Genomic DNA, 20,415 nt, shown 5'->3' on the forward strand with positions numbered 1-20,415 from the left:
TCCTGTGTCTCCTTTTCTTCCCCTTGGACATAGAAGTGCTTTGCTGCCAGTAGGAACAGGTAGAGCAGAGATGCTATTGAGGTAGTGTAAGGGGTATAATTTTTAAATGAGATTAGTGAAATTTTAAGTGATTTTTCTACACAAATGTTTGTAGAAAAATCACTTAAAATAGAAATAAGAGAAATACACCCACAGTCCTCCCACTATGGATAGTTAAAATATTTTCATTTTTCCATGACATTCCCTTTGGTCTGGATCTAAGTGAATGCCTAATTTTTAGATACTGTAATCATTGCATAGGTGTGAGTTCATGTGCTGCTCTTCTTCATCTGATAAACATTTCCATGGTGCTAGAATCTTTGCAGTACTTTATAATGTTATTAGATATATATATTTAGTTGTAGATGGACCCAATACCTTTATTTTATTTATTTTTATGTGGTACTGAGGATCGAACCCAAGGCCTCGCACATGCTAGGCGAGTGTTATACTGCTGAGCCATCGCCCCAGCCCCATGTTATTATATTTTTATACCTTTATATATTTTTATATGGTGCTGAAGATTGAACCAAATGCCTCACACATGCTGCACAAGCGTTCTACCACTGAACCACAACTGTAGCCCCAATCATTTTGTAATAATTATGCTTCATTTCTTTGAGAGAGGATATACCATAGTTTGCTTAATCAAGTGATAGAGATTGTTGCCAGTTTTTTTTTTTTTTTTTTCCTCCTTACAGATATCACTGGAGTTATCTGGTATTTGGGTTTTCTTGGGTTGTTTTGAGATTTTATTATCAATTTGTTTCTACAAAGAGTTGTAATGATCTTTGTTTCTTTTGTTATTTTTTTAGTTGTGGATGAACCTTTTTGTTTGTTTGTTTGTTTATTTATTTATTTGTATGTGGTACGGAGGATCGAACTCAATGCCTCACATATGCTACTAAGCAAGTGCTCTGCTACTGAGCTACAGTCCCAAGCCTGCTTTTTTTTTTAAACCACCTTCATCCTTACCTCACCAGTAGGATAAAATCTTGAATAGTTTTACAGATTTTTAAAAAACATGTTTTAGTTGTTGATGGACCTTTATTTTATTCATTTATTTACTTGTGGTGCTGAGAATTGAACCCAGTGCTTCACACATGTGAGGCAAGAGCTCTGCCACTGAGCCACAACCCCAGCCCAGTTTTACAAATTTAATAACTGTAAATTTGTGCTTTCCCTTTTTTCACCTGCATGTATTTAATCATGGTAGAAGGTGGACTTTTTTTTTTTTAGCGCTTATGTGGTTGATTCAATGTTTTTTTTTTACACCCAAAGAGTAAGCTTCTTATATCTGCCAGCTTCTGGTAGATTTCTTGCCCCTAGAAAAGAACAAGTATGTAAATTCTGATTGAGTTCAATCGTTACCTGCTTTCAGGCTCCTTTCTGGACTTCCAAACTAGGAAGCAGCTAGCACCATTAGCACATCTTCTTATTCTGAAGGCCAGTTGTACTGAGACAGCTATCAGTCACTGAGGAAAAGCTAGGCTCTGCCCATGTGCAGACTGGACTTAGAATATGAAATATCAAATCAAGTCACTGGGCAGATTTGTTTCTGATATTCTCAGTATACATGCACATGAAACAAATGATACAGATATATTTGGTACAAGCAGGTAAACTCAGTTTCAGCAAATTTCAAGATTCCTTTCTAGAATTTTTCTAGAATCTATTCCCAGTCTATGAGAGTAGTAGTACCGTCCTGTGCTGCTGGTTCAAGGAAGGCTTCTGTCAGTCTGGGATTCTGGGGTAGGCAGTTCATATCCCACCTCTCTATTTACTATGGATGTTTCATTTTATTAACTTCTTTGAGCCTCAGATTACAAAGGGAGTGCTAGCACATCTTAGGTCCAGGTGAGGGTTAAGTACATTAACATTTATGTAAAGCATGTGGTAGAGCGTATGGTGTGCTAGGCATGCAGAAACATGATGGCCAGTTATTACATTCTGACCCAGGTGTTTGTCACAGTTTTCAAAAGCATGGATTTGAGTGTTCCTTGCCCAGTTTGTGGTGCAGTGAAAGAAAGGATCATGGGCTTAGAATCAAAAGAATTTGAGTAAAAGAGTATCAGTTCCAACTTATCCTAAAAGAGTAACTTTTGGAAAATGACATAATGTATCCTGGGTTTTTACCTCCACTCTCTAATCAATTAACTGATAATGTAAAATCAGGGGCCTGGGATTGTGGCTCAGTGGCAGAGCGCTTGCCTAGCATGTGTGAAGCATTGGGTGTGATTCTTAGCACCACATAAAAATAAAATAATAACAATATCATGTCCATCTATAACTAAAAAATATTTTAAAAAATGTAAAATCAGATAGCCTGACATGTACAAGTTGCTTAGTAAGTAGTAATTATTATATAAGTAGCACATGCTTTAGGTACTAGTTAAAGGGAAAGGCACTTTACTAAGTTTGTTTTCACTAAGTGAGGTAAAGGCAGCAATTCTTTGCTTTAAGGAAGATTATTGAGATCACATTGCAGCATCTGTTAGGATTTTGAGAGTTACGTGACCTGGAAAGAATTTATGGGTCTAGGGTTGATTCAGAGAAGGTCCCAAGGTGAAAGGGGCACAGAGGAGCCAGAAAGGCTTGCTGGAGAGGGTGGTGAGGAGCAGAAGCAGGAAGAGGACAGAGGATGACAAGGCCTGTGCAGAGGCATTGCAGCTCTTCTTTTCTCTTCTGGCTGCCTTGTGCTGGGACAGAGAATTTTGGAAGGCATTTTTCCCAGGCCAGAAGGGTGAAAATTGCCATGACAGGAGTGGAGAGGAAGAGGACAGATATGGGAAAGGGGTGTTGTGACTAGGCAGCATCTTCAGTGTGAAGAGTCAAAGTAAGAGATAAGCTTGTTGTACAAGAGCTTCTGGCTCTGGAGGATTGTGGTTTTCCTTTAGGATAGAAAGCTGAGGTGGTTGAGGATAAAACAGCATTATCTTTGTCACTAAAAATGAACTGGTGACTGCCTAAGAATAAATATACCTTGCCATTTTTATAGAAAATTATTCCTGCTACAAGTAGTACTGTCCAGAGTCATTTCCTGTAGAAGTGACTGATTAGTCTCCCCATTTCCAACTAAAGAGGTTTCTCCCCCTTACTTTCTGTCTCTCTGTGGACATTAAAACCCTTTCTGGAGAGATACTGGCCAAATTATATTGTTATATTATGTATTGTGTACATGTACAAATATGTAACAACAATTCTCATAAGTATGACAGCTGTAATGCACCAATAAAAAACATGGGGCGTGGACCCCTTTCTGTATGGTTAATGAGTCCTGCAGACCAATGTGGCCAATGACACCCACTCTATCTCTGGTTCAGAGTCTACCTCCTGCTAGCTACTGTTTTTAGTATCCCTTCCAGTTTTGAGCCTTGGGCATTTTTTTTGCAGCATGTCTGTGTGCTTTTGTTTGACATTTCTAGATATTTTGTTGAAGGAGGATTTCTAGTCCCTGTTGTATGCCATGTTGCATGAAATAGAAGTCTCTTACTCCTCAAGACATAAAATAGTGTGCTCTGAAATCCTAGGAATGAGAGAACTTTATCAGTCAGGGTCTCAGTGGAAAACAGATGGCACACTCACACTGGTAACTTGAGGAGCATTTAATTGTATCATTGAGAGTTCATTCAGGAAAAGAGAAGCTTCCCATTCCAGGTATGAAGGGTTTTAATGCAGAAATTAAGGGTTGACCCAGCCTTGGAAGAACTGGGGTTGGGGAGTTCAGATAAGCTTGTCCTGCTGATCTGACTCAAGGGCCACAGTGGGTGTTCTCATGAGCTCCTCGGGCAGCCGCTATGACATAGTTCAGGTCTGCTGTTGCTGCCTCCAGGGTATATCCACCACTCCTTTTCATCTTCCAAATCTCATGCTTCTCTTTGCAAAGTCTAACCCAGAGCCATGAAGGAAAGAGAGCCCAACTTCTGATGTGCCTAGGAGAATATGGAAGGGGGCAATTGTGATGCTGAGTTGATTGTGCAGATTTTTATAATAAAGGGACCGGCTGAGCAGGATTTGGGGAAAGAATAGGGAAGAGCTGAGTCTTCTGGCCTGGTGTTCACAGGAGTTGTTACCACTTCTTAGGCTAAAGGCAAGAGGAAGAAGTATTTCGTGTTGCCAGATAGCTGACAGAGCTGTGGCAATTGATAGGAAATCTTCACCGGTCCAGGTAACTCCAGGGTAGGAGCCCAGAAAATAAACACTTCTGTTTCACTGTCTCCAAACTAGGCGAGAAGCCAGCTGGTAGCAGAGCTTGTTGGTAACCCCTAGGGTGCCCCCCACAGGGCATAAAATTAGGAGGGAGGTGAGTGAGGATTGAGCCTTGGGGGCAGACAGAGAATGTCCTCTGCACAGAGGCCATAACCAGAAGCATATAGGTTGTTTATAACTTGAGAATGGGAGCATTTCTCAAAGAAAGGAAGGGGAATCAACAGGATGTCAGTGGTTAAATTCCCAAAAAAGGAGGACAAAGAGAACATGGGTACTTAGAGGAACTCTCTTGAAGACAGTTTGATTTTGGGGAGTGGGATGGTATTGACCCTTTGAAGGCAGAATATATAGAGGTTAATGTTGGTTTTCTATAAGATGGCAAGATTGTTGGCCTTCCACCAGGATGGAGATTATGGCCACAGCTGGGGTGGTGGGAATGTACAGGCATGTTTTAGACATCAGTACATCTTCACAGTCTGTGCAGAAAGTTCAGAATATGTCAGAAAATTAGGATAGGGATAGTAGAGGAAGAACCAGTGTTCTTCTAAACCGCTTTTTTAAGTATGTGTGAAAATTCCCTATAAGATGATTGACTTCCTTTGAGGTTGCAAATTTTCTTTACCACATATTTATATTCAGTCAAACAAGGGAATTCAGGCATTTATCATTATTAATCATAGTGCTTTAAAACTGATTACACTTGGGGCTGGGGTTGTGGCTCAGTGGTAGAGTGCTTGCCTATCATGCACAAGGTGCTGGGTTCAATGCTCAACACGACATAAATGTAAAATAAATTTTAAAAAATGTAAAATTACACTGATGCTTTTTTTTTTTTTTCCCCCTAAGGGGGGGATAGTATTGAGGTGATCTCTTATGCTAATGGTAAAGTTACAAATACTCCCAAGTTTACCTTTCCTGTTGCTGGTATATTTGGTTTCCCTAATTGCTGTACTTGGAATTGCAAATAAATAAATAAACTAACTAACTTGCAACCACCTTTTGGTACTCATACTTCATGTATGTTAAGAATATTTAGTGTCAGGGCTGGGGTTGTAGCTCAGCGGTAGAGCACTTGCCTAGCATGTGTGAGGCCCTGGGTTCGCTCCTCAGCATCACATATAAGTAAAATAAAGGTATTGTGTCCAACTACAACTAAAAAATGAATGAATGAATGAATGAATGAATGAATAAAAAGAATATTTAGTGTCACTGGAACCCTTCAGGAAGTATTTGCTATCAATGTATTTTTCCTTTAGTCAACAAACTAATAATAGGGAGAAGGGCATCATAAAGGATAGGGAATTTACAGGGAAGGGCCTAGAATAGATCCAAGGAGAAATTATCCCCACATCTGTTTTCCCCATCTGGAGAAAGAATTCTCAGTAACCAGATAACCTGAGGCTGATGTTTAATCTAAAGTGGACTTTAACTTGTGTTGGTTCCTATTGTTAGAGATAACTGGGCTAATAAGGAATCAAACACTCAGAACAGCTCAGAAGTAGCTCAGCAAGGCAGACTTTCCTTCTGCCAAGGTGTGTGCTCCAAACAGTCTAAGCAGGCACACTTGGGTGGGCAGTTTACTTGTTTTTATCCCTAACATAGCACTGTCTCCTTGGTCTGATAAGAGCAGCTCAGGGTTAAGATCTGTGTGATAGGCTAATTTTAAACTGGGGAGGGTATAGGGAAAGGTATAGTTAATGTGGCTCCGATTGGATACAGGTTGGAAAGTTCAAAATGGCCATGATTAGATCTTACATCCCAATTAAGGTTAAATACTGTATTCTGGAAATGGACCATCACACTTTCTGTTTCTCACACTATTTAGAAAAATACTGAGCAAATGGCACCTTTGTTTATACATTCAAAACTTCAGAAATCTGATTTTATTTGCAGAAGAATTGTTTAACTTGTATTTAGAGATTATCTCTCAAGGCAACATTTCTTTCCTTCAACTGCCCAGATTTAGTGTTTTTGTTAAGTTTTAGCCCCGTTCAGCCTTCTTTTATCACCTAGAGAAGATCACTCGTGCTAAGAACTAGAGTAGAAGAATCCTGCAAGGAGGAGAAATATGCATGTAGGTGAACTTGTTCATGACAGCCCTAGAAGTGACAGAGGAGGTGGAGAACCAGATGGGACAGGCCTGGAGGTCCGTGGGAGAATGCATGCACAGGCTGACCCTGACAGGACAGTAGTATCTGTTACTTTCTATGTGGAAGACCTCTGGGTAGGGTAGCATTAAGAACTGGCTGTCAGCCTTGCTGTTTTTGGAGCTTTGTGAACTCCATGCCTTAGTTTTCTCTTCTGTAAAATCATGATATTAGTGTTGTGAAATTTAAATGAGTTAGGGCACGTTAGAGTCGGAACAGTATCAGGCATTATAATGAATGCTGAAGTAGCTATACCAATAGAATACCTGTCTAGCAGATTTGTTGGAACAGAGAAACAGCAGTCCATCCCAGAGGCCTTGATGAGTATGAGAAACAGTTTTCTTTAGATTTTTTTTTTGGGGGGGGGGATATGTGAATGTTTAAAGATGGCTTTGTGTCATGTGACTATATTATCAGACTTAATACTTTAGATGTAAGCTATTTCAGGAAGAAGTGTGTCAGGCTTTCAGAGGTTGGAGTCACTGATCATCTTTCATTATGGTCCATGTTTACTTTCTTAAGTCTTTCCCCACACTTCTCATATGTATCCAAGCTAAATTGGGTTTTCCCTTAGAACTGGATCTATAGGACTTGACAGGCAAGTCTTCAGTATCCTCCAGCTCTGCATTTAGGTTGAGCATGTTTTGTTTTCTCTTCCTGCAATTTTCTCACCCCCACAGCACCATTTCTGAATGTGACTTCTAGTCTAGTTCTCCAAGGCCTAGTTCTTAATACTATTTAATCATTCATGCAGAATGCCTGCCACATGCTACTTATTGTTAATGGCATGACAAGGATCAGGCAGTCTTTGCTCTTTAGGAGTTTACATGCTAATCAGAGACAGCAAACAAGTTGCATATATGCATTTGATGGGAATAAGTACAGGGGTGGGGTTGGGTTAAGAGCCAGGGTGAGGGTGTAGTGTAAGCTGTTTTTAATAGGTTGGCCAGGGAAAGCAGTAGCAGTCAGGTGACACTTGCCTAGAGACCTGAAGGAGATGAGAGAGACAAGCCATGTGGCTTGGGGAAAGAGCGTGGCAGGCAGACCAGAGTTGCTATGCAGAAGTGTGGGTGGCCCAGTCCAGGATCAAAGAGTTGGTGAATCTGACTTACCTTTAAAAAGTATCACTGCCTTTTCTGTGGGCAACTCCATTCAGGTCCTCCTAAGAGGGACTAAAAAACTAGCTTCATGAACCATTGTAAGAAAGCTGTCTGTTAGGGCCTATCTACTAGTTGATGTTTCATAGGTGCTTTTTAAACAATTTTTGGAGCAGTTTGACCTTGTCTTATTCATCTCTGACCGAGAAGGAGGTAAGCTCAGGCAAAAGGAAAAATAAAATCAGCTCTTGATTGTTTAAAAGGATGATGCATTAGCAAAAGTAATGCCACATGGTGGCCCAATCGGATGACTGGGAAGTGCATGTGTCCTAGCTTTATATTCTTCTCGTTGTTTGCCATCCTGCTAAGTGAATGTTCCAGTTCTTTCTTTCATAGAAGTGGCTAGGTACAAGTTTGTGATTACTAGATTGGCAAATGAAAAGCCAGGTGGGGAATAAAATGTGCTGTAACTTCTTGCACACTTCTAGGAGTCTGAAAGAATAGTCACTGCTCCTGTCTGGCTTAAGCCAGCCGCTTGTACCTGGGAGCTGAGGTGGTGGTTGAGAAGGGGTACTTTGGACAAAATTATGTGTCAAGAAGAAGTTGGTAGGGAATCCATACAGTGATGAGGATTGAGTGTCCTGGGGATATCACAGGCAGTTGGTAGTTACAGTGAGTCTCCAGTAATGTGCATTTGGATATGAAGAACTGTCTTACTTCTCAGACCAGTTCTCAGGCAGGGATTGGGATAAGCAGACTGTGGAGTGACTGCCTATGGTTATTTGAGACCCACAGTGGTCAGTCTAATACAGTAAAGCAAAGAAATGAAAATGTTTTTTCTCACCCCTCCCCCACCACAGTAGGGCCCTCCCCCCACTTCTGGGAGACTCATTTAAACATTATTTTTCATTGACAGTAATAACATAGCCCCCTGCCCCTGTTTAATCCAGTAGACTTTTGAGTGCTCATTTGTCTAATAATGAAATTCTTTAAAAACTACATTGACTTTGTATATACAGTGTTTTTTTCATTCTACCACAAACTCCTGTTTCATTCTTTAGACCATTCCCCTGCTTGTGTGCATTATCAGAAATGGATAGGATAAGAAAAAAGGAGATGCAATTCAACTATCCAGCTCTGTTTGGGCATCCACGTTGTCTCAGGTGGGTTTTGCTGGTGTTGAGGAGATGCATGGTCTCATGGCTTGCTTTCTTTTCATTTCCAGGAGGGCTGTTGGCCTGCTGCTGTGCTGCTGAACAGTATGCAGTCCTTCCGGGAGCAAAGCAGTTACCACGGAAACCAGCAGAGCTACCCACAGGAGGTACACGGCTCATCCCGGATAGAAGAGTTCAGCCCTCGTCAGGCCCAGATGTTCCAGAATTTTGGGGGTGCCGGTGGTGGCAGTGGTGGCAGTGGAGGCAGCAGTGGTGGGGGACGTCGAGGAACAGCAGCTGCTGCAGCAATGGCTAGTGAGACCTCTGGCCATCAAGGCTACCAGGGCTTCAGGAAAGAGACTGGAGATTTTTACTACATGGCAGGCAACAAAGATCCCGTGGCGACAGGAACCCCACAGCCTCCTCAGCGAAGGCCTTCTGGGCCAGTGCAGAGCTATGGACCTCCCCAGGGGAGCAGCTTTGGCAATCAGTATGGGAGTGAAGGTCATGTGGGCCAATTTCAAGCACAGCACTCTGCCCTTGGTAGTGTGTCTCATTATCAGCAGGATTACACAGGGCCTTTTTCTCCTGGGAGTGCTCAGTACCAACAGCAGGCTTCCAGCCAGCAGCAGCAGCAGCAAGTACAGCAGCTGAGACAACAGCTTTACCAATCCCATCAACCGCTGCCACAGGCCACTGGCCAACCAGCCTCCAGCTCATCCCACCTACAGCCAATGCAGCGGCCCTCAACTCTACCATCCTCTGCTGCTGGATACCAGTTAAGAGTAGGTCAGTTTGGGCAACATTACCAGTCTTCTGCTTCCTCCTCCTCCTCCTCCTCCTTCCCTTCACCACAGCGTTTTAGCCAGTCTGGACAGAGCTATGATGGCAGCTACAGTGTGAATGCTGGATCTCAGTATGAAGGGCACAACGTAGGTTCTAATGCACAGGCTTATGGAACACAGTCAAACTATAACTATCAGCCTCAATCTATGAAAAATTTTGAACAGGCAAAGATTCCACAAGGGGCCCAGCAGGGGCAGCAGCAGCCACAGCCACCACCACAGCAGCAGCAGCAGCAGCAGCAACAACAACAGCAGCAGCAGCAGCAACAGCAACAGCAGCAGCAGCAACAGCAACAGCAGCATCCACCTCAGCATGTGATGCAGTACACCAATGCTGCCACCAAAGTGCCCCTACAAAGCCAGGTGGGGCAATACAACCAGCCTGAGGTTCCCGTGAGGTCCCCTATGCAGTTCCACCAGAACTTCAGCCCCATCTCCAACCCTTCTCCAGCTGCCTCTGTTGTCCAGTCTCCGAGCTGTAGCTCCACCCCTTCTCCGCTCATGCAGAGTGGGGAGAATCTCCAGTGTGGGCAAGGCAACGTGCCCATGGGTTCCAGAAACAGAATTTTACAGTTAATGCCTCAACTCAGTCCAACCCCGTCTATGATGCCCAGTCCTAATTCTCATGCTTCAGGCTTCAAAGGGTTTGGGATAGAAGGGGTGCCAGAAAAGCGGCTGACGGATCCCGGGTTGAGTAGTTTGAGTGCCCTGAGTACTCAGGTGGCCAATCTTCCTAATACTGTCCAACACATGTTACTTTCTGATGCCCTGACACCTCAGAAGAAGACCTCCAAGAGGCCCTCCTCATCATCTAAGAAAGCAGATAGCTGCACAAACTCAGAAGGCTCCTCGCAGCCCGAGGAACAACTGAAGTCCCCTATGGCAGAGTCATTGGATGGAGGCTGCTCTAGCAGCTCCGAGGATCAAGGTGAGAGAGTGAGGCAGCTGAGTGGCCAGAGCACCAGTTCCGATACCACCTACAAGGGTGGAGCCTCAGAGAAAGCTGGCTCCTCACCAGCACAAAGTGCTCAGAATGAACCTCCCAGACTCAGTGCCAGTCCTGCAGCTAGAGAAGAGGCCACCTCACCAGGAGCCAAGGACACATCACTGTCATCTGAGGGGAACCCAAAAGTCAATGAGAAGACAGTCGGAGTAATTGTCTCCAGGGAAGCCATGACAGGTCGGGTAGAAAAGCCTGGTGGACAAGATAAAGGCTCCCAAGAGGACGAACCTGCAGCCACTCAGAGGCCACCTAGCAACAGTGGGGCAAAGGAAGGCAGTCACACATCACTTCCACAGCCAGAGCCTCCAGGAGGAGGGAACAAAGGAAACAAGAATGGTGATAATAGCTCCAACCACAATGGAGAGGGAAATGGCCAGAGTGGTCACTCTGCAGTGGGTCCCAGTTTCACAGGCAGAACTGAGCCTAGCAAGTCTCCTGGAAGCCTGCGCTATAGTTACAAAGACAGCTTTGGGTCAGCGGTGCCGCGAAATGTCAGTGGCTTTCCCCAGTATGCTACAGGGCAAGAAAAGGGGGATTTCACTGGCCATGGGGAACGAAAGGGTAGAAATGAGAAGTTCCCAAGCCTCCTGCAGGAGGTGCTTCAGGGTTACCACCACCACCCAGACAGGAGGTATTCCAGGAGTGTTCAGGAGCATCAGGGGATGGCTGGTGGCCTAGAAGGAACCACGAGGCCCAACGTCTTAGTCAGTCAGACCAATGAATTAGCTAGCAGGGGCCTTCTGAACAAAAGCATTGGATCCCTGTTAGAAAACCCCCACTGGGGCCCTTGGGAAAGGAAATCAAGCAGCACTGCTTCTGAAATGAAACAGATCAATTTGGCTGACTATCCAATTCCCAGAAAGTTTGAAATAGAACCTCCATCATCAGCCCATGAACCCGGGGGCTCCCTCTCTGAAAGGAGGTCAGTGATCTGTGATATTTCTCCACTAAGACAGATTGTCAGGGATCCAGGTGCTCACTCACTGGGACACATGAGTGCTGACACCAGAATTGGGAGGAATGAACGTCTCAACCCAAGTTTAAGTCAGTCAGTCATTCTTCCAGGTGGGTTGGTATCCATGGAAACAAAGCTAAAATCCCAGAGTGGGCAGATAAAAGAGGAAGACTTTGAACAATCCAAATCCCAAGCTAGTTTCAACAACAAGAAATCTGGAGACCACTGCCATCCCGCTAGCATCAAGCATGAGTCTTACCGCGGCAATGCCAGCCCTGGAGCAGCGGCCCATGATTCCCTTTCAGACTATGGCCCACAAGACAGCAGGCCCACACCAATGCGTCGGGTCCCTGGCAGAGTTGGTAGTCGGGAGGCTATGAGGGGTCGGTCCCCTTCTCAGTATCATGATTTTGCAGAAAAATTGAAAATGTCTCCCGGAAGAAGCAGAGGCCCAGGGGGAGACCCTCATCACATGAACCCACACATGACCTTTTCAGAGAGGGCCAACAGGAGTTTGCATGCTCCCTTTTCTCCCAACTCAGAAAGCCTGGCCTCTGCTTATCACACAAACACTCGGGCTCATGCTTATGGGGACCCTAACGCAGGTTTGAATTCCCAGCTCCATTATAAGAGACAGATGTACCAACAGCAGCAAGAGGAATACAAAGACTGGAGCAGCAGTTCTGCTCAGGGAGTAATTGCTGCGGCTCAACACAGGCAAGAGGGGCCACGGAAGAGCCCACGGCAGCAGCAGTTTCTTGACCGAGTACGGAGCCCTCTGAAAAACGACAAAGACGGTATGATGTATGGGCCACCTGTAGGGACATACCATGACCCCAGCGGTCAGGAAGCAGGACGCTGCCTCATGTCTAGTGACGGCCTGCCTAACAAAGGCATGGAATTGAAGCATGGCTCCCAGAAATTGCAACAAGAATCTTGTTGGGATCTTTCTCGGCAAACTTCTCCTGCTAAGAGCAGTGGTCCTCCAGGAATGTCTAATCAAAAAAGGTACGGGCCACCACATGAGACCGATGGACACGGACTAGCTGAATCTACACAGTCATCCAAACCTAGTAATGTAATGCTGAGGCTCCCGGGTCAGGAGGATCATTCGTCTCAAAACCCCTTAATCATGCGGAGGCGTGTGCGTTCTTTTATCTCTCCCATCCCCAGTAAGAGACAGTCACAAGATCTAAAGAACACTAGTGCTGATGATAAAGGGCGCCTCCTTCACCCATCAAAAGAAGGCACCGATAAAGCCTTCAATTCCTACGCGCACCTTTCTCACAGTCAGGACATCAAGTCTATCCCTAAGAGAGATTCCTCCAAGGACCTCCCGAGCCCAGATAATAGAAACTGTCCTGCTGTTACCCTTACAAGCCCTGCTAAGACCAAAATACTGCCCCCACGGAAAGGACGGGGACTGAAATTGGAAGCTATAGTTCAGAAGATCACGTCCCCAAATATTAGGCGGAGTGCATCTGCAAACAGTGCAGAGGCAGGAGGAGACACGGTCACGCTGGATGACATATTGTCTCTGAAGAGTGGTCCTCCAGAGGGTGGTACTGTGGCTGCTCAAGAAGCTGAAATGGAGAAGAGAAAAGGTGAGGTAGTGTCCGACCTAGTCGGTCCAACCAACCAGGAGTTAAATGTTGAAAAGCCTCTTCCGAGGTCTTCAGAAGAGTGGCATGGCAGTGGGGACGACAAAGTAAAGGCAGAAACACATCCAGAAACAGTACCCGCTGGAAAGGAACCCCCTGGTGCCATGACAGCAGCAACCTCACAGAAGCCTGGCAGTAACCAAGGGAGACCAGATGGTTCTCTGGGCGGAGCAGCACCTTTACTCTTTCCTGACTCAAAGAATGTAGCTCCAGTGGGCATATTGGCCCCAGAGGCAAACCCCAAGGCTGAAGAGAAAGAGAATGATACAGTGACAATTTCACCCAAACAAGAGAGTTTCCCCCCAAAGGGATATTTCCCATCAGGAAAGAAGAAGGGGAGACCCATAGGTAGTGTGAATAAGCAAAAGAAACAGCAGCAGCCACCACCTCCACCACCCCAACCCCCTCAGATACCAGAAGGTTCTGCAGATGGAGAGCCAAAGCCAAAAAAGCAGAGGCAAAGGAGGGAGAGAAGGAAGCCTGGAGCCCAGCCAAGGAAGCGGAAAACCAAACAAGCAGTTCCCATCGTAGAGCCCCAAGAACCTGAGATCAAGCTCAAATATGCCACTCAGCCATTGGATAAAACAGATGCTAAGAACAAGTCTTTTTTCCCTTATATTCATGTAGTAAATAAGTGTGAACTTGGAGCCGTTTGTACAATCATCAATGCTGAAGAAGAGGAACAGACCAAATTGGTGAGGGGTCGGAAAAGTCAGAGGTCCCTAACCCCTCCCCCCAGTAGCACTGAAAGCAAGGTGCTCCCAGCTTCGTCCTTTATGCTGCAGGGGCCTGTGGTGACAGAGTCTTCTGTTATGGGGCACCTGGTTTGCTGTCTGTGTGGCAAGTGGGCCAGTTACCGGAACATGGGTGACCTCTTTGGACCCTTTTATCCCCAAGATTATGCAGCCACTCTCCCGAAGAATCCACCTCCCAAGAGGGCCACGGAAATGCAGAGCAAAGTCAAGGTACGGCACAAAAGTGCTTCCAATGGCTCCAAGACGGACACTGAGGAGGAGGAGGAGCAGCAGCAGCAGAAGGAGCAGAGGAGCCTGGCTGCACACCCCAGGTTCAAGCGGCGCCACCGCTCAGAAGACTGTGGTGGAGGCCCCCGGTCCCTGTCCAGGGGGCTCCCTTGTAAAAAAGCAGCCACTGAGGGCAGCAGTGAAAAGACTGTTTTGGACACAAAGCCCTCTGTGCCCACCACGTCAGAAGGTGGCCCCGAGCTGGAGTTACAAATCCCTGAACTACCTCTTGACAGCAACGAATTTTGGGTCCATGAGGGTTGTATTCTCTGGGCCAATGGAATCTACCTGGTCTGTGGCAGGCTCTATGGCCTGCAGGAAGCGCTGGAAATAGCCAGAGAGATGGTGAGTAGGAGAAATTCCTTACCAGCTTGGGCTTTTATGACTTCACTCTGGTTCCATTTCTTCAATCTTAGTCTTTATTCTTACATATCACAAACTCCTAAGCCCCAAATGATGGGCAGACAGTGGAGTGAGTAGTTTGGAAGATTTGTTTTAACTTTTATTTTCATCAGTAACACATATCCATAAAGTCATGCCATTGGCTGTGAAATGACCCTGCTCTACCTTCAGCCCTGACTCCTGCTTCCAGTAGACATCCAGTTTCAACAGTGCAGGTTTCAGAAGGTGCTGCCTCTGCTAGTTTCTTGTTTTAGAATAATAACTTTTACAGCTGTCTATGTTCTTGATTGAGTTTTTTTTTTTCATTTAAATTTTCATTTTTGATGTTTGTACTACAAAGTATGCTATGATTATATTTCTTTTTTTTAAGAGATAGTGAGAGAGAGAATTTTTTAATATTTATGTTTTTTTTTTAGTTTTTGGCGGACACAACATCTTTGTATGTGGTGCTGAGATCAAACCCGGGCTGCACACATGCCAGGCGAGCGCACTACCGCTTGAGCCACATCCCCAGCCCTGATTATATTTCTTCTAAAATGTCTTATTGCTGTAGATTTAATTCCTGTTTTCATTTGCTTTCTATTTTCTTGAACCACATCTTTCTAATCCACATTTTCCAGTCAGGGTATTTATTCTTTAGTCCTGTTTTCTAACCCTTATCCTGAGGTGGCTCATCGCCTTCATTTCCGTATTCTGCTTTGTTTCCTGTCTCCTGTGCCATGTCTGCCTCTTCCTTAAAAATGGGCCTTCCCTTAAAGGGAGTACATCATCCTTTAGTAGTTTCCTGAGAGGTTCTGTGGTGTATGTGGCCATCTTGTCTTTCTGGACATTTCTTTATTCCACCCTCATGCTTAATTGAGAATTGGCTGGGTATGAAATTCTGGATTTGAAGTGATTTTCCTCTTGAATTCATTGCTGGTGACTTGCCCTCTGGCTTCCAGTGTTGCAGTTGAGAAGACAGGACCCTTTACATTGTTCTCTTCTGGAAGGTTGGAAGATCTCCTTTCTTCCTTCAGGTTCTCAGATCTCAAGTAGGAGTAGGTCTCATTATGCTGGCTCTGTGAGACTGTTCCACCTGTACAGTCAGTCACATATTTCAGTTCAGGAAAATATGTCCTTTGTTATTTCTTCTTTCATGATTTCCTTCCTCTGGTTTCTCTGTTCTCTTTCCATAATTCCTGTTGATAAGGAATTGCCTTTCCTTCCTGGATTGCTCCTCTGGGCTGCTTCTCTGTGTTGTATTCCATTTCTTTGTTGTCTTGTTTTAATTTCTCCATGCTTTCTTCAATTCATGTACTTAGTTTTGTTTCTGATACTTTAAAGAGCCTTTTTACTCTAAACGTACTGATTTTGAAAACATTATCAGCTTGGTTTATGGTGATACTAACTTTTTGAGCACATTGCAGGTTGCTTTTTAAAGACTTTTCTCTAAATATTTTTGTTTTCTATTTTCCTCTTTCTTGTTGGAGGTTCTTCACATGCCTGTTACCCTTGGCCATGTATTTGTAGTTTTAGAAGAGAAAGAGATACTAAAAAGAAATCATCTGAAGTTCTGGGTTTCAGTATGTGCAAGGCTTGTTGGCCTGTGGTCCTCCCTGTAGAAGGAAGCTTAGTCAGTATCTGCCGGTCTTCTCTCCGAGGTCAGTTTTCCCTGAGAGGAATCTTGAAATATTCTACGCAGAGGCACCAACTGGTTGCCTGTAGGAAGTAAAAGATGCCCCATAATGACACAGCTACCCTAAGCCTCAGTTTCTTCTTTGAAAGCATGGTGAAAAGCCAGCCTGCCTCTTAAGATGCCCAATCAGGAATCCATTTCTTCAAAAGAGCCAGGTGGAGGGGTGGGTGAGTGTGGATGGGGGTGATTTTGGCCTTCAGTGTGCAGATATTGGCGCCCCCCTTGTCTTCAGTGTGCCCCCTTCCTCTCTGTTAAGTCAGATTGAGGTAGGAAGCTAATTCCTCATAAAAACTGAGAAAATGTTCCTTTTCCAGCCCCACCTCACCCCTTTACTGAGGACCTGAGCTTCCCTAGTCTGTGCCATACGGAGGCCAGCATTCTAGTGATGACTTCATTGCATATTATTGTTTGCTCCCTTTCAGGCCACCATATCACTTTTTCTCATCTACCCTGTTTCCAACTTCCAGAACTTGAATACCTCTTCTCTCCTTTTTCAAAAGTCTTGCAAGTTTGCCCCCCCCCCATTTTTAGACTACTGTATTTTTGTTAGTTGACATATATAAATGAATTTCAGTTGTAGTTAAGAAGAATTTTATCAGGCAGGATCCTAGTCGTCTTGGACCTCATAGTAACCTCTCCCTCACCCATACACTGGATTTTATCCTTGCATTGTAACAGTGTCTAATATAAAAGAAATACTAGGAAAGTAAAAAATGTACAGTGGTAGAATGCCAGTTTAGTATGTGTGGGGCCCTGGTTTGATCCCCAGCACCACACAAAAAATTATTTAATGAGGAATATGTAATATATACGTTTGAAATGGAAGCCTTCTAATTTAGTCACATGGGAGCTTGCCTTTCCCTCTTGGGCTCCCTCATGCACTTTTTTCTCCCTCTCTTTGCTCTTTCCATTATCAGCGTCACTCTGAAACATCAAGTTTGAAATATATTTACCTCCTTTAGTAAGTTTAGACCCAAAAACATTTTAAAATGTGAGATCATAAAGAGATATAAGAATTTAAGAACCTAAGGTACAGAATTTTTTAAAAAGTTAAATTTGAGCACTCAGTAATTCATTAATCATCATGCCCAAGTTGATGACCTACTGGTCAATTTTTTTTCTGGTATTTGGTGGGTTTGTTTATTTTGATGTTTGAGGGAGGTATGTGACCATCTGCAAGCGTTTTGTTTCAACATTTAATATTGTTAACATTTCTTGGTGCGTTTTGTTTGTGTGTGTGTGTGAGAGAGAGAGAGAGAGAGAGAACTTGAGCATTCTTTAGCAATAATTGGTGACAAGTAATCAAGCTAAATAGTGTCCCACCAAATCCCTAGCATTTGTATCTTTAGTCACATTTAGTTTGTAGGAGGTAAAAGATGCCCCATAATGACGCAGCCACCCTAAGCCTCAGTTTCTTCTTTGAAAGCATGGTGAAAAGCTAGCCTGCCTCTTAAGATGCCCAATCAGGAATCCATTTCTTTAAAAAGAGATTATTTAGTCTACTGCTTGTCAGATTTGATCCCCAAATAAAATATGGAATGTTATAATTGGAACAAATGTACCAAATATGATCAATTGGTCTCTTTCTAACCCTCATCCCTAGCTTTCAGTGACCAGATGGTTCCAATGACAGAGTACTCTAGGTACCAAACACTGAAAGTATATTTTGCTTTTTAAAACATCAGTTTCAGTCTCAACTGTTTCAGAAGTGCTTCAAATTAACTATGCTCTCCAAGGGACAAAATGTTGGGAGGTTTCATTTAAAGCAAACCATAAAAATACAGGTCATTTTAGTTGGCTATGGTGATGCGTACCTGTAATGCCAGCTGTTTGGGAGGCTAAGGTAGGAGGATCACATGTTCAAGGCCAGTCTGGGCAACTTAGTAAGACTATTTTACATTAAAAAATAAAAAGGGCTGGGGGTGTAGCTCAGTGGTAGAACATTTATGCTCAATGCCCCAGTACTCTCCCCCATACCCCTATCCCCAAGAAAAAAAGTAATTTTTAACTACATGATCCTGTAGAATAGAGGCTCTGGACATAGATTCTGGGCTCTTGTGTAATTTCACTAACACTTCACCAGTTGTAAATCTCATGCTGCAGCTTTAAGCTTATTTCCTTTCTCTTCCATTGATCCTTCTCTGTTTAACTCTTTTTTAAAATGAAAATAAAAATAGAATACTATCTTTATATTTGGAAGTTAATTTTTCAAAATACTTGTACATCTGTTTTATTCTTGCAAGTACTGAGATAGGAAGGGAGAGAATAGTGTTCCATTACTCCAGAGTAAAAAAATCAACTGAGAGGCTTAATGTACATGTGCAGTTAGTATAGCTCTGAGATGTATCGATTTTAAAAAATGGTTTATAAAGTTATGCTTTTTGGTTCTTGGAGCTGATGTTTCACTGTGACTACCAGATCCTTTTATTAATCTAGCTATTATTCTCCTTTTCTTAATATATAATTGCACAAACTTGCCTTTTCTTTAATAAATGATGTTTCAATTTGTCAAGGTCACTTTATCGCAGCCTTTAGCAGATGCATTCAGTACTGGTCTTGCTTTAATGAGCATGTTCTCAATCCCATCATAAAAGATAAGGCCACACACATTTCAGTAGAGATCCACTTTGGCCTGTGTATTTACCTGGTGTTTTGACAAGCATGATATTGTGACCAACTAATAAGAAGTCCTCAGAGTAGTTCCTGTCCCTGTGTCACATTAGTCTGAAAACTGCCCAAAACCAGACCATTCCTGTCTCAAACAGAATGGCCTTAACTCCCCTTCCCTTTTTAGCTGCTTTTGCACTGTTCCCTTTGTTTCTGTCCACTTTTGACCTCTGATCCGAATGGTGTTACGAAAGTTTCGCCCCTAAACAGGGGTATTAATAAATACAAATCGTGTTTGAGGTGGTGAGGAGTGTGAGGTTTGCAGGGTTGTGGTAGAGACCTGATCTGGTGGCCATGGAGCCCTCGAGACAGCACACCCCAGACTTGCCCTACAGGTGGGAGAGCCACCTGTCCTTCCCTCCCTCCCTCTCCCAGACTTGTTCTTAACAGCTCCCTTGAGGAATATTTCATCTCTTTTTAACCCTACAAGTCATGTGAAGAACTGAGCTTACATTAATTTTTTAAAAATTTCTTCAGTCAGTATATTAAAGAGACTGTATTTTGGGAGGCGGAGGGCAGGTACCTGGGATTAAACCCAGGGTGCTCAACCACTATGCCACACACACACACACACACACACACCCCGGCTTTTAAATTATTTCTTAGTTGTAGTTGGTCACAATATCTTTATTTTACTTATTCTATGTGGTACTGAGGATCAAACCCAGAGCCTCACCCATGCTAGGGAAGCGTTATACCTCTGAGCCACAATCCCAACCCCCACTTTTTGTTTTTAATTTTGAAACAGGGTCTCACTAAGTTGCTTGGGGCCTCACTAGGTTGCTCAGGCTGGGTTTTAATTTGGTGATCCTCCTGCCTCAGCCTCCCAAGTCTCTGGGATTACAGCATGTGCTACTATGCCCAGCTTTAAGGTTTATTTTTAATGTAAGTTTAAATAATGGATGATATGCTACCCCCCATATAACAGGTCAATATCCCTCCTTAATTTACTTTCAATTTGTAAGTTTTAAAATATAATTTAAAAATTATAAATAGAAAACATTTGACAAATATAAAAATATTAACAGACTGATTATGTTATGAAAATGAAACTTAATTGAAATATCACAAGCAGCCAGATAAGAAAGTTAGCTCTGCATAATTCACTGTAAGGTAAAGCCATTAATCCTACATGTTCTCTGAATTCCTGTCTATGTGCTTCTTAAGGTTGGTGTTTCTCAAAGCCTGGCAATGCAGCTACCACCAGCCCGGTCCTGCTGAAGCCGCCCCCTTATATTCAGCTCCTGGTCTCTGCCCTCCAGCACCCTGCTCTATACACCCAGCTGCGGTGATTGTTCCTGCTCTGCACTTTTTTCCTGGCAGCCACTTGCTCTGTTATCTCAGCCCATACTTCTGTCCTGGGCTGGTCTGTATAACACATTCTCTTAGGGAAGACACAGCCTGTTCCCTCTTTTCCTGTAACTTTCAGGGTAGAGCAGCTACCTTTTTTCTGTAATCTCATTATCTTTTTTCCTTAACACTGTGTGGTATCTCTTTATATCACAACATGATAGCACTGATACTGGATGCTGTCTCTTA

The 20,415-nt window shown here is 43.7% G+C and overlaps 1 protein-coding gene across 3 annotated transcripts in view; it reads left to right on the forward strand.

Annotated features, from left to right (window-relative positions):
• The window catches only part of Tcf20 (transcription factor 20), a 103,703-nt gene that overhangs the window by 42,514 nt on the left and 40,774 nt on the right, over positions 1-20,415 (forward strand). For all 3 annotated transcript variants that reach the window (XM_015501833.2, XM_015501834.2, XM_015501835.2), the window contains one exon: positions 8,718-14,477. In XM_015501833.2, the coding sequence (XP_015357319.1) occupies positions 8,754-14,477 (5,724 nt within the window). In that variant the 5' untranslated portion in view covers positions 8,718-8,753. Of the gene's footprint in view, positions 1-8,717; positions 14,478-20,415 lie in introns of those variants that run through there.

Source organism: Marmota marmota, unplaced genomic scaffold (assembly GCF_001458135.2).
Source record: "Marmota marmota marmota unplaced genomic scaffold, marMar, whole genome shotgun sequence".
NCBI classification, from domain to species: domain Eukaryota; kingdom Metazoa; phylum Chordata; class Mammalia; order Rodentia; family Sciuridae; genus Marmota; species Marmota marmota.